This window comes from Vespula vulgaris, chromosome 18 (assembly GCF_905475345.1).
Source record: "Vespula vulgaris chromosome 18, iyVesVulg1.1, whole genome shotgun sequence".
NCBI lineage: Eukaryota > Metazoa > Arthropoda > Insecta > Hymenoptera > Vespidae > Vespula > Vespula vulgaris.
Genome location: NC_066603.1, coordinates 3,075,001 through 3,090,000, shown reverse-complemented (window position 1 = coordinate 3,090,000; position 15,000 = coordinate 3,075,001). Strand labels below are relative to the sequence as shown.

Here is a 15,000-nt window from a genome sequence, read left to right as displayed (position 1 = left end):
TTGTAATTAAAAAAAAGAAAAGAAAAGAAACAATTAAGAAAAAATTAAAACGAATAAAAGAATAAAAGAGACAGAAGAATAAAAAAGAAATGCATTACGTGTTAAACGATCTAACGATTGTTATTTTACATTTTTATTTTATTTATATATAAGAATTTAACGATAAATATTACTAATTATTATATATATATTTTATTTATTAATATATAAATATATATATACACATAATTGATAAATAAATTTATTAACATTCATTAACATCGAACAGTTCAAACCACGGAGGCGAAAAAGAAGAAATAAAAAGAGAATAGAAATAAAAAAGAAGAATTACTACAAATCTTTACTCGTAATTAAAAAATAGATTTACTCGGAACAACATCTGCCATAATACGAATAACTTGAACATCCATTTTCTAATTTTTATCTACGATTAAAAAATAAATTTAATAAAATCCCCATTTAAACATGATACTCGTATCAACATGTCACTAAATACAACGAGCAGTTATCTACATCAAGTTATAACAAACAATTCTCTCTCTCTCTCTCTCTCTCTCTCTCTCTCTCTCTCTCTCTCTCTCTCCCACATTCTCTCTCTCTCTCTCTCTCTCTTTATCTTTCTCAACGCACGCACAATATCCACCATAGCAATCAGTAAAAAACCGAGAGAAACGTTCTAGAATGAAAGAAAAAAAGAAAGAAAAAAAAACACGATAATAAAAAAAAGAAAGAAAGAAAGAAAGAAAAAAAAAGAAAAAGCAGGTAAAGAATCGCGGATATACACAAAATCGCGAGGGAGCCTATTTTTTCGTGATATCGCATGCCGACAAAAGCCGACAATTACGAACTCGCAGGGATAACGCTTGGTGTTACCGCCAGCTTTTATCGAAACGGGAAGTACAGAAGTGCAAAAAGAACAAGAGAGAGAGAGAGAGAGAGAAAAGAGACAGAAAGAGAGAAAGAGAAAGAGAGAAATACAGGCATAGAGAACGAATGAAAACGAATGAAAGAGAACGAGTGAGATAGAGGGAGAGAGAAAGATAGATAGATAGATAGATATAGGGAGAGAAAGAGAAAGAGAAAAAAGAGATAGATAGAGAGAGAGAGAGAGAGAACGATGCTACATCGCCAACACGCTAGTTGGAATTTGTGGAGAACCGCAAAAAGGAATAACGAGCAATAGTAATACTAGTAATAGTATTGGTATTATCAGTGTAGTAACAATATGATAGTAGTAGTATTAACGCTAGTAGTAGTAGTAGTAATCCGTGAAAAAGATAGAGAAAAAAAAAGGAAAATGAAGGAAAAAAACAATGCAAACGAAGAGGAAGAAGAAGAAGAAGAAGAGGGGGAGAAAGAAAATAAAATAAAAAAAAAATGGTGGAGTATGTGTGGAATGGTGTAAGAGATTAGGAGGTTCCTTTCTCGTTCTTTCGCGATCCAAGGGGATTATCCTTGAAAAACCGTACGCGTATGGGGGTGGCGGACAAAGGGAAACAACTAGATATACTACTCGGTATAGTCAACTTTCTCACTCTTAACGTTAGTAGAGTGTGTAAAATGCTTAAAGGATAATTTCCCTAGCAAAAATAAAGCCACCGTAATCACGGCTGGCTCTTTCGAAAAAAAAAAAGAAAGAAAAATAAACTGCCTGTATCTTTTATTTATTTCTTGTTTTATCTTTTCTTCTTCTTCTTTTTATTATTCTTTTTTTTTCTTTTTTGGTTTTGCATTGTTTCGTTTCCTTTTTTGTTTCCTTCTTTTTTTGTCTTCCTACAACGCCTTCCTGAAAAACGTCGCTTCTTTCGTTCATAGGAAATAAATTTTCGAAACGCTCGGATTCTCTACGTTGAGAAATTTATACCAACTTAAACAAATTCTCTCCCTTTCTTTCTTTCTTTCTTTCTTTCTTTCTTTCTTTTTTTCTGTAGTGACTCTTTGTTTCTTTATTTTCTTTTCTTTACTTTTTTTTTTTGGAATGCACGAACAAATCGAAGGTTTTTTTTTTTTTTTTTAATAATGGAATAAATAAACGAATCGAGAGAAAGAAGTGTTATAACATATTTTAATCGAACTAACGATGCTAGTAAATCGATAAAATAATCCTTTTCTTTCTTTTTTTTTCTAAACGAAGAAGGAAATCTTTTCCATTTTGTTTAATCGTATACGAAAGTATATCTCTTTCGTTAAAAAAATAGATATTAAAAAATATACATGTGTATATATATATATATATATATATATATATATATATATAAACGCCTGTTAGAGAGAACTTTATATTCAATATATACTATATATACTATATATATATATATATATATATATATATATATAATATATTTATATATGTATGCGCATATGGATTTAATGTCAATATCGTTAGAAAGAATGACTCATCGATTGAACATACGTAGATACATAAACTATAATCGTATATGTAGGACCAATTGAAACAAATTTCTATGTATCTTGACACACACGTTATATATTTTCCTACCAGAGACTCGTAATCACGACTGCTACGATGATCTCACCGTCAATAATTTACTCTCAACGAGACAGCTCCGCAACGCGTTTGGGTTACGTTAACAATCTGTTGATCACTCATGTTCTTACGAATCTTGAGAAAATTTTATTATTAACAGTCAAAGAAATTATATATCTTCGAATATATACATATACATGCATGTATATGTATGTGTGAATTTTGTTTTATTATTATAAGGAATAAAATTACGAAATAATAAGCTTTAAATTAGATCTTAGACACTTTTATGCGATTATATATCCAAAAATTTTGTATATAAATCTTGAAAATTGCAGCGGTGATAATAAATTAAATTCGTACGTTATTACTTGTACCTGTATATATATATATATATATATATATATATATATATATATATATATATATATAAATGTTGCATTATAACTGTTCCAAATTGCAGCAAGAAACAGTTAGTTATATATGTTTTATATATATATATATATAAATCCAAATTTTCACGTAATAACAAAATTCATTTGTTTGTTTTCTAATAAATAATAAATCGAAGAAAAGCAAGTACACACACACATATGCAAAAATACGCGTATATATAAATAAACATGCTCGATCAATAAAAATTTAATTTAAAAACCGTATTCAAATGATTCTGTAATAACAAAACTCGTTTATTTATTTTCATATATATTTATATGATATAACAATGGTAAAAAGAACTGAAAGAATGAATGGAAAAAAAAATAGGGAAAACTGAAAATAAACATACTAATGTCAATAAACCAAGCATAATTTCTCTATTCGTTTGGGCCGATAGGTAAAGTAACGTGTTGAATTAGACAACCCTGATTCCGGATAATGAGCTGAAAATAGAAAACTATAAATACCGCGGGTACGCGTCTTCTTAACGCTTTCGAAGCATGACTCAACGCGTTTTGTGAACTGTCACAAAAAGAAGCATTGCACGGCTGTCGTTAAATGAACGACATTCCACACGACTCGCTTTTGCCATAAAGAAAAAGAAATAAAGAAAAAAAACAAAAAACAAAAAGATTTTCAGTCGGGAAAAAAGAATTGACTATACTGATATTTTTAGAAAATCTGTATACGCAGTTTTTATACTTTTAAACGTTGATAATCGAATTGTAGATTTTTTTTCTATTCTTTTCTTTTTTTCAAAAAAAACGACGCAACAATGATTCGAAGGTTACATCGAGTGAATATTCAAAAAATTCGAATATGCAATTTTTCTATTTTTAATTATTGTCTTTATAAATATCTTCATACGCGAAACACGTATGATCGATTTTTGTTCTTTTTTACAAAACGTAATGCAATAGTAATGTAGATATCAGAAACTAAAATTCCCCGAATAATCTTCTCTCTTATCTTTTAAGTAATCAAAACCAAAATGATGCCAATTTATCACGGACGTATAGAATAAGAAAAAAATAAATATATGAAAAAAGAATAAATAAAAGGGAGATAATTTAAAACGAAAAGAAAATAAATAACAAAGAGAAGAGATATAAAGAATAAAGCGGAAATAATTATGAGAACGTCAAAGCTAATAATAAATCAAACCAACAATAAATCGATCTTATTGTACTAAACGATCTTTCCCGATGTAATCATAATCTATACTTATCCACTTAATAAAACGAAAAAACAAAAAAGGAAAAGAAATACCGAAATAAAAAAATAAAATAAAATAAAATAAAATGAAATGAAAATTCGACAGAGAAAAAGGAAAACGAACAAAAAATACATTTGTAGAATTAACGGAGGATAAAACCGTGAGAAACGGAGAAAAACTTTCTAAAATTACTAAACAATACATTTTTCAATCTATTCTTTCACGTCTAGTGATATAGCCTTCGAAAATCAAAAGCCGAAGGTATCCGAATAAGAGTGAAGCGAGCGATGGGTGGATGGAGGTGGTAGGATCAAAAAAGAGAGAGAGATAGAGGAAAAAAAAAAGAAAAAAAGGAGCAATCAAAAATAAAGGAAAGAAAAAAAAAGGAACCCCGTGGGGAATTTTTATTTTTTTATTTTTTTCTTTTTTCTTTTCCACCCCCGGAATATATTGTCCTCGTTCGATGAACCCGTGTAAACGAAAGTATAAAAAGAAAAAAAAGAAAAAATAGAACAAAAGAAAAAAAGAAGAGAGAAAAAACGAGGTTAGAAGGGAATGCTCGACGAATTCAACAATTTTTTATGAAGAATAATACAGACCTGTGTGTATATGCCAAGCTGAATATACAAATATACAGGGTGTACCGATTTCAATAATAGATTTCCAATTTCCATTCAATTCGAATCACATTTGTGTGCTTTTCTGCGTTCGTGCGTGAGTACGTGGATGCGTGCATACGTTTGTGCGTGTTCATATTGACTAAAATCATTATAATCTCTTGCAAAATCATTTACTCGGAGACCAACGAAACGTTTTAACCGGTAAACAATATTATTGAACTATTACAATGAACGAAATCGTTAAATTATAATGGGACACCCTATATAATAAGGTAATAACTAAACTTTGAACAAAGTGTTTTCCGTTAATAGATTGTATATCATTCATGCAAGAAAATTCTATGAAATATCGTCATTTAAAATTAAATGGAAAAAAATTTCGAAATACATATATACGGGTATATACAGAGCGAATCAAAAGTTTCTTAGATTTGATCATCTTAAAATTCGATTATATTTTTTTTCTGATTATTTCCAAGCTAACTTTTCTCTTCTTTTCTCGTTTCTTTTCTTTTTCAATCGAGTACTAGATATTTAGTGTATTTTTAAATTTTACGATCTAAAGAAAGAAAGGAAAAAAGAAAAAGAAAAAAGAACGTCTGAAAACTCTCGGAAAAAAGTAATTGATTTTTAATTAAATAAAAAGTAAGTAAATTTAATTCAATTTAATGTAATTTAATTTAATAAAAAATTAAATAAATTTAAAATAAAATCATCTAGAAACTTTTGATCTCTATTCTGTATATATGTATGTGTGCGTGTGTGTGTGTGTACATATATATATAGAGAACAACGAAATTTCAGTCGTATTAAAACTTGGCAATGTTCCACAAAAGAAAACTATTAGTACTGTAGTTATATATATATATATATTAATACATACATACAAGCGTATATATAAACTATATACAACACACATACGTCACTATTAACGATATCGATTAACACGATCTTAGACGATATAAAAAAAAATTATTATTATTTTATTATTTCCTTTTTCTCTTTTTTCTTTTTTTCTTTTTTTTTTTTTAATGTCAAACTAATCAACTCAAAACTCCATTAATATTTTACGTTCTAACTCTCGAAACATGATCGTTAGTAGGATTTTGTTACGTAATGATGAAACATAACGAATAATAAGAAAAATCGAATCAATGAACACAATGCTTTCATTCATTTATGATCGATCATCGTTGATTTATTATTATTAATTTTTTTTTTTGTTATTTCTTTCTCTTTTACATTCCTTCTTTTTTCTTTTTAATTTTAAATCGTCTACCCCAATGAACACGGCTTTGTCCATTTAAAATTCTTGATATTTCGTACTTAATTAAACTTGATGATATCGTTCCCGATCTTATGCGTGTATTATTGTATTAGTTCGGTTCGGATTACGTTGATGATTCGACGTTACTGCATTCGAGACTCGTTCCTATTAACAATTCCATCCTCGTTTTGTTCTGTCACTTAAGTTAAACGTTCGTTTTAAAAATGCATACTTTTATACATTTGCTAACCGTTTCTTTCGTACCGAGAGCAGTCAGTCCAACGTGTTATTTACATTTTCATTTTATTTCAAAGAATTTTAATTTCAACATGTAATGTTAAACCATAGAAGCTTTACGGATCCTAAATATATCTCCATGTATTTATATCGACGAAGATAATTATAGGTTTGGCCAAAAGTTCACGAACGATATTAAAAATCAATTAAGTATTACTTCGTTTTGAAGAGTTTTTACACATGAAGGAAAAAAAAACAGCATAGTTCAAACACGATCGATCGAATCTTCAAAATCGTTTAGAAATACTTGACCCACCCTATAGACACGGGGATATAAGGTATACATTTTTCACGCTGAAGTAGACTAATAAAAATAAAAAAAAGAAAAAAGAAAAGAATAATAATAATAATAATAATTTCCAAATTCGAACGTAATTAAAAAAAAATAAAAACGAAACGAACGAACGACCGTCTTCGTCTGAACTTTAATTATCTCGGGAAGATTAAGAAAGATTACGTACGAGAGGGAGGACAAGAAAAAATAAAAGAATCAATTTCATCTTGAAAAGAGAACAACAAGAGAACGATTGCAGAGAAAGAAGGGAAGACAGAAAGGAAAAGAGGAAGATAGAAAAGAAAGAAACTGAAAATTACCATTTAAAATTTGACGAAGAAGGACAAATAATAATGAAGATAAAAATCTAGATCAATTATCTTTTTAACAAATTTAAATAAAACGTGAGAATTTCTGTAGTAATAAAAAAAGAAAAAAAGAAAGAAAGAAAAAAAATCTAACTCTAAATCATATTTGAAGAAGGAAAGGAAAAAACAAGGAAGAAACGAGAACGAAAAAAAAGAAGCAAATAAACAAACGGCTATCTCCTGCTAAACTTTTATCATCGCGCAATAAGATAATAAAGCGTGCCAAACAAATTTAATCTTAAAAAGGGAATTGAAACGATGAAACGAGAGGAAAGAAAAAAGAAGAAAAAAGAAGGAAAAAGTATAAGTGCGATTATTAATTCGATTAAAATAAAAAAATATGAAGAGAGCACGCTTAAGAGAAAGAGAGAGAGAAAGGAAAAGATAAAGAGAGCATAGGATAAAAAACAACAAAAAAAGAGACAGAGAGAGAGAGAGAGAGAAAGAGAAAGAGGAAAAGATAAAGAGGGCACAGGATAAAAAACAGAAGAAAGACAGAGAGAGAGAGAGAGAGAGAGAGAGAGAGAGAGAGAGAGAGAATAAAGAAAAACAAAGAAAAGAAAAAAAAGAAAGAGAAAGATGGACAGACGGAGGTTAGTACACGCGCATGCGCAAAGATCGAAAGTAACAAAGTCGCGCGCGTGGTTCGAAACGTTCTTTTTAAAAGTTGTGTGCTAAGTCAGTCACGTACCTGCCGGTGTCCGGAGCGCGGCTTTTCAACTCGTAATACATAAAATCTTTCGTAGTAGTCGAGAGAAGAGATAATGCTTGTTCGAAGTCGTCGTCACCAAATCCGTGTTGATCATTCGTGTTGATATCGGTAAGGGCGGCGAGATCAAATCCCATGTCGATTCCAGATTCATCCATTCTAATAGGATCGAAGAAGGAAAGAAGAAAGAAGAAAAGAAAAAAAAAATAAACGAAAAGTGGAGAGTAGACTGATGAAAGAAGGCACGATGACGTGTGGCGGGGAAGGGGTATTGTTTTCTTCTTCTTTCTTTCTTTCTTTTTTCTTTTTTGTCTCTCTCTCTCTCTTTTTTGTTTCTCTTTCCCTCCTCTCCCCCTCCCCCCACTTTACTTTACAAATCTCGTTTTCTTGTAAAGAGACTTTCTTTCTTCGTAAATAAGGTTATACTCGATGTATCTGCTTCTCTCTTTCTCTCACTCTTACACTTTGACGTTTCTTCCTTTTGGAAATGATCGTTCCATCTCTCTCTTCTTCATCTTCTTATTTTTCTCTTTCTCTCTTTCTCTCTTTCTCTTTCTCTCTCTTTCTTTCTTTCTTTCTTTCTCTCTTTCTCTCTCTCTCTCTCTCTGTCCCCCTTCCTAATTTTACGTATTATCCTCCTCTGTCGCACATCAACATGGCGTCGATTTTTTCTCTTCCTTTTCTTACTTTCTTTTATTAGCGAACAACGATACTTGAAACTTCACCTCGAAAAATTCTTTTCGAGAAAGAAAAAGGGAGCCGCGTCTTGGAACGAAACGAAGGAGAAATTCGAGAGTAAAAAAGAATGAATATGGAAAGAAACAATTAGAAACAAAAAATCCTCTCAGAGAGGGGGGGGGGGGGGAACTAACCAAAAAATACGTACGCGTAAAAAAAAACGACGAGAACGAAACGGGACCGAAAGAAAAAAGGGGGAAAAAGGAGAGAAAAAAGAAAAGGGAAAAATAGATAAAAAAAAAAAAAAATTAGAGATTATTGGCCGCAGCTGCCGGCAGACGACTCCCAGTCCCGCGGGATGTCGCGAATCGCGATCACTGAGCGCGCGCGTGTGCGCGCTGCCAGCGCGCACTGTGCGAACCGACCGCTCTCGCTCGTCCGCTCGCGCGCGCGCGCCTCGTCGAACTATACGCTGTGACGAGAGGCGAGCGAGTGAGAGAGAGAGAGAGAGAGAGAGGAGAGAGAGAGAGAGAGAGGAGAGAGAGAGAGAGAGAGAGAAGAAGGAGAGTAATAAGGGTGGGGGTAACGATACCAGTAGCGGGCATGAGATAGACCGCGAGTACGTGGGTATGAGAGAGAGAGAGAGAGAGAGAGAGAGAGAGAGAGAGAGAGAGAAATATCTTGCGTTTTATTATACTCAAGACATAGTTACTACTAAGAATTGAAGATGCAATGAGTATACAATGACGATAAATTTAACTGGGAATCATTTAAAAATTATTCAATTAATTCATACGAAAATGTTGTAATATATTATTTGAGAAAGTGTGAGAGAGAGAGAGAGAGAGAGAGAGAGAGATATTCTTCTAATTTTCTTATGAACATTACATAAACAAAGACGCAACGAGTCTATATTTATCGTTTTGTGAATTACTAGATTAATGGCAATAAAATCAAATTTATACTATAATAATTCGAGAAGAAAGAAAGAGAGAGAAGGGAAGAGAAATAGTATTTTAATATACTCGACGAGTACGTCAAAGAACAAAGATGCAACGAATGTATAGTATTCAAATATAGATAAGATAAAGTATCATTTGAAATGTTATAAAATTAACGATAATCGTACTCGAGGAATAAACTTGAATTGAAATGAAAGAGAAAGAGAAAGATATAGAAAAAAGAGGAAAAGAAGAATAGAAAACAAAAAGACAAAAGAGGATAGAAATATTAAGAAATATATATATATTAGAGATCTTGTAAAACGTCAAGAATTTTCGCACGAACGAGCATCGACGAGGATCCGTTCGATCCTATTGGGAAGCGCGTCGAATCGACGATGATCGAGAGCCCCATCACCTCGGATTTTATCCTCGATCTCACGCGGCAATACTCTTCCGACTTATGCCGACGTAATGGAGAAACGTGCCGGTTAAACCATCTCGAAATAGAGAAAGAAAATATTAAACGCGCGTATGCGTGCGTTTATTAAGGAACTATGATGCGCGGCCGATGCACGCCATCTCGAACGATTACTACGCGTATCGCGGAGGAATAACGCGCATGCGCAAACGCCAATGCTCTCGTCTCCGATCGTCATCGTTACCGCCATCTGTCTGCGCTTATGTGTACTACATTCGTTTTTTCTCTCTCTTTCTCTTTCTATTTTCTCTCTCTCTCTTTCTCTCTCTCTCTCTCTCTCTCTCTTTCTCTATCTACCATTTAGAATATTGTTACGTTTTTCTGAAATTTAAAAATAATATATTTATTCTTGACATTGACGTACGACTATTGATTAAAAAGAAAATAATTAAAAATTATTGTTTGTTCTTTCTTAATTTAAACTAGTCGATACGTACGTGTAAAATTACAATGTACGTTCGATAGCAATGCTATTGAACCATTCCCGTGAGATTTTCGTTCAAATAAATTATTTGTTATTATTGTATAGTTTTATATTATATTATATATGCATGAAAGAGAGAGAGAGAGAGAGAGAGAGAGATATTGTGATATTGTATATTTCATGAATCATTGAATACATTAATGCATGATGAATAATATCGAAAATTTAATGAGATTATTGCTCCAATAAGTTATTTATAGAATATCATATCCTCTCTTAAGTTTTTATTTTGTAAATGTTATATTATTATTATTATTATTATTATTATTATTATTATTATTATTATTATTATTATTATCATCATCATCATCATCATCATCATCATCATTATAATTATTATTATTATGTATCATCAATCATCAAATTCGACAAAATGACAAGACTGAAAATTAGATAAGATTATTATCCAAATAAATTATTAATATTATGTCCTATTCCATTATATCCAAATACATTATATTGTTCCTATACTATACTTTATCAAAGAATAAAAACAACTGTTGAATATGAAAATGATTACAAATTTATCAATAAATTTCTCATAACTTTTCATATTCTCCTCGTTCGAATCGTTCGATTTTGAAAAGCGATATAAGAAAAAAAAAACAAAATGCAAGAAAAATTAGAAGAAAAAAAAGAAAGAGAAACAATTCCCAGATAATATTGTGTATCGGTTAAAATGTAATTTTTTTTCATTGCCTTTCTTTTTTTTTTATAAAAAAAGAAAAAGAGTTCAAATCGTGCAATTGAAAATATTGAAATTTGGTGTCGAGAAAATTTCGTTCGAACGTATGTATCTCGATCAACGAATCCTTATCGTAGCCTACCTGACAGATAACGATAATGAATGCAAGAAACATGAAGAACAACCGATTATTTTATTTACCCGACGACGTTTCTTCTTAGATTAATCGATGTTTGAAAGAGAAAAAAAGAAAAAAGAAACTTGAAGGAAAAGAAAAAAAAAATAGACGTTCATGAAACACGATCGATGAAACATGAAAATTGTATCGCTAACGACGACGTATTTACGAAAAATACAATTCCTCGCCTCCGTAATTTAACATACACACGTGTGCGTGTGTGTACATCTCTTTGGTAATACGCAAGTACAATATTGAAACTAACGAAAAGAAACGCACATCATTTCTCAGAAAAGTAAAAAAAAAAGAAGAAAAAGAAAAAGAAAAAAAAATATTACGATGCACTTCTGGATGTTAAAAGCAGCACGCAATGTTTTTCTTTCAATTTGTTTCCCTTTTTCTTTCATCTTCATCATGTTGCAAACGTGTCTGACAAACTATAATAACACTATAGTAACACAATATCTACGTGTGTGTGTGTGTGTTTCCGTGTGCACGTATGCATTTGTAAGTACAATTTTGTAGAAGAAAATGTAAGATTAATATTAATAAAACAAAATTAAAAGAAAAGGAAAAAAAAAAGATAAAGAAAGAAAAACCAACGAAACAAAGTATGAAATTAATATGAATAAAATTAATATGTCTATACATATTATATATAGAGAAATATTATATATAGATAAATACTAATACATATAATGAATAAATTAATAAATTCATGACATACTATAACTAATATATTCATGACATATAATAATTAATTAATTCATGACATACAATAACTAATACATTCATGACATACTAAAAACTTTCTCATGTTACTAACACTTCTATATAGGTATATGTATATACATATATATGTATATAGATACGTATATGTAAATACGTAATATATTGGTAAATTTACGGACAATATTCGAGGTGGCGTAATTTATAAATTTTGCTGACACATGACTCATAATGATGCTCGATTCTCGACATCGTAAAAACAATATTGAAAAATGAAATCAAATCAATCGGTGTAAAGAATTCAGTTCGTCTTGTACAATACTGCAAAGATGAATCGCTTCCGATCGATCTTGTGTTTTACGTTTTTCGTATTAATTTTATTAAGAGTGAGAGGATACCAGATGTTTAATAAAAACAGACAGCTACCACCGAAGATATCCAGTAAACTCGACGACTATTGGCGAGCTTACAAGGTAACAATCTTAATGCAATATAATTTTAAAGATAAAAAATAAATAAATTAATTAAAAAAACGAAAAAGAAATATTAATTTTTTATCAAAACAATTACATTATTTAAACGTTTTCATTAATAAAAAATAAAAGAAAGAAGGTAAGTCTTATAATGCAAAAATTCTGAATTGATATTAGTATGACGTAAGAGATGTAAAAAAAAGAAGAGAAAAAAAAATAAAGGAAAAGAATGCTTAACTCGAAACTCGAAATATCAAATAAATATCGATTATTCATTATGAAGTAAATTTTTTTAATAGAACGTATTAAGAATTAATGTCTATCGTGATAAGTAGGACAATATAATATTTAAATATTTTAATAAAAAAGAAATCGATAGAAAAAGGATAAATTGCAAAATATATATATATATATATATAGCAGTAGTAATATTATATCAGTAAATTATAATCGAAACAAAAAACAAAAAACTTTATTAATCCAATAATAAACTACGTAAGGAGCTTATTAAAAAAAAAGAAGAAAATTAATGAAGCATCGTTCGTCCCAACAAAACAACAGGCACAATTCAATAAGACTTATAGTGGAAATCTCGACAATACAAGACGCATCAAGTGGGAACAAAATCTCGTGAAAATTTACGAACATAATTTAATGGCTGCAGCGGGACACCATGGTTACACGTTACGAGACAACCATATAGCAGATTTAAGTACTAAACAGTACGTTCGAAAAATGGTTAGTAAGAATTTGCAATAGTAATCTTTATCTTATAATATATATATTATACATATTACATATATATAGACGTATATATATAATATATATATAATAAAATAGCTTATATATAAAAATATATATATATATATATATATAAAATATTGAAGAGTCATATTGGATATTTCGTCGTCCTTAATATTATAAAACTTCGTATGATCGTGTACGGCTTGTTATCATGTACAACGGGCTCTATAAATTATTCATAGAGTAAAGAACTAAACCGAGATAGCTTATTTAGAAAGCATCCATAAATTTGGTGCTTCGTGTTATTACACCTTTCTCACATTCGTTGTAATGGAAACGTAGAGGTGATAACGAACGTAAGACGATCTATCGATCGAACTATATACATTCGTACATACATACATATATACAACTTATATACCTATTTATTTATTCCTGTTAAAGATGCCATGTATAGATCGTAGATCTTCGATTACGAGATAGCTTGTTTAAGATTCGCTTAAATCTCACGATCAGTTTTATATCCATACATATTTATGTATATCTACACCTATATATTTTACATCAATAAATATTGTAACAAGTAAGAATATAGTCAAAATTTTTAAATATCGATTAATAACAGTTATTCATTATTTTATATTAAGACGAACTAATTATTGTTCTTTCAATCTCTTTCTCTTTTCGCAATATTTTGTTTATTTTTGTTTTGTTCTCCTCTGGTTTTTTTTTTTTTTTTTTTATCATTTTTATATTTATCGGAAAAAATAGAGCACATTATAGTATCATATGTACGTTATTCGATCGAAACTCGATTTTTTAAAAATATGAATTAATTATTATTAGAATAATTATGACAGACGTATAACTATAATCAAATTTTTGCCATAACAATCAATATAATGTTTATTGTTCTTATATAATATATTTATTATATAAGAATCTATTATTTATATTTATTAAATCAGTTATATTAGATAATAATCGAATTTTGTAATAACAAAATTAATACAATAATTTCACAATTAATAGAACATTTATTTATATATTGTATATATATATATATATATATATATATATATATATATATATATATGTATGTATGTATGTATGTATGTATGTATGTATGTATGTATGTATGTATATATTATCTGTCTGTAATCTCCACAAAGATCTACGATCTCTATAAATCTATCATCAATCTATCATAGATCTATAATCTATTTCTTTGAAATATCTACGAATGAATCTCTCCTATAGATTCATGATCTATATATAATCTCTATAGATCTATCATCTATCCTATAATCAGCATAAATCTCTGATCTATCTATCAATAATCCCTCTATCATTTATCTATAATAGATATAATAAATAAATGATATCAATCATCTATATTCTCTATAGGTCTATCATTTAGCCTATAATCACTACAGATCTAAGATCTATAATATCTATCAAATAATTGTCCTTATTAATCAATCAATCATTTATCTATATTAAAAGTCACAATAAAAAAAAACCAAAACTTAACAATATATTTATAGAATAGAAATGTTTAAATCTTTTTTCTTTTGTTTATCTTTTAAAGTACGCTTTCTTTCCTTTTTCTTTTTATCTTTTGTTCTTTTTTGTTTTCTATGCAAAATACAATCTAAGATAAAACTAATGCCAAGTAGAAGACGTCGTTTGCCCGACGACGAGATGGTCTCTTTAGCCTTGCACGATCCTAAACTCGTACCATCTCATTTGGATTGGCGGGAATTAGGCTTTGTGACGAGGCCAGTGAATCAAATGAAATGTGGAAGCTGTTATGCATATTCAATAGCTGCTACGATAGAGGCCCAGTTATTTAAGCAGACTGGCAAGTTAATCCCATTGAGTGAACAGCAATTGGTTGATTGCAGTACGATCACTGGGAATATTGGTT

The 15,000-nt window shown here is 29.7% G+C and overlaps 2 protein-coding genes across 7 annotated transcripts in view; one reads left to right on the top strand and one right to left on the bottom strand.

The window, feature by feature from the left end:
- LOC127070340 (microphthalmia-associated transcription factor) overlaps positions 1 to 15,000 on the bottom strand; it is a 136,048-nt gene that overhangs the window by 117,733 nt on the left and 3,315 nt on the right. For 3 of the 5 annotated variants that reach the window (XM_051008168.1, XM_051008169.1, XM_051008170.1), the window contains exon 1: positions 7,660 to 7,808. Coding sequence is in view for 2 of the 5 variants with exons in the window: in XM_051008171.1 (XP_050864128.1) it covers positions 7,660 to 7,836 (177 nt within the window). In the remaining 3 variants the exon portion in view is untranslated. Of the gene's footprint in view, positions 1 to 7,659; positions 7,837 to 9,642; positions 9,867 to 15,000 lie in introns of those variants that run through there. The other 2 variants (XM_051008172.1, XM_051008171.1) reach the window with 2 other exon arrangements.
- LOC127070349 (procathepsin L-like) overlaps positions 11,938 to 15,000 on the top strand; it is a 7,705-nt gene continuing 4,642 nt past the window's right edge. For both annotated transcript variants that reach the window (XM_051008194.1, XM_051008195.1), the window contains exons 1-3: positions 11,938 to 12,326; positions 12,888 to 13,064; positions 14,730 to 15,000. The exon at positions 14,730 to 15,000 is cut by the window's right edge and continues 89 nt beyond it. In XM_051008194.1, coding sequence (XP_050864151.1) covers positions 12,183 to 12,326; positions 12,888 to 13,064; positions 14,730 to 15,000 — 592 coding nt within the window. In that variant the 5' untranslated portion in view covers positions 11,938 to 12,182. The remainder of the gene's footprint in view (positions 12,327 to 12,887; positions 13,065 to 14,729) is intronic.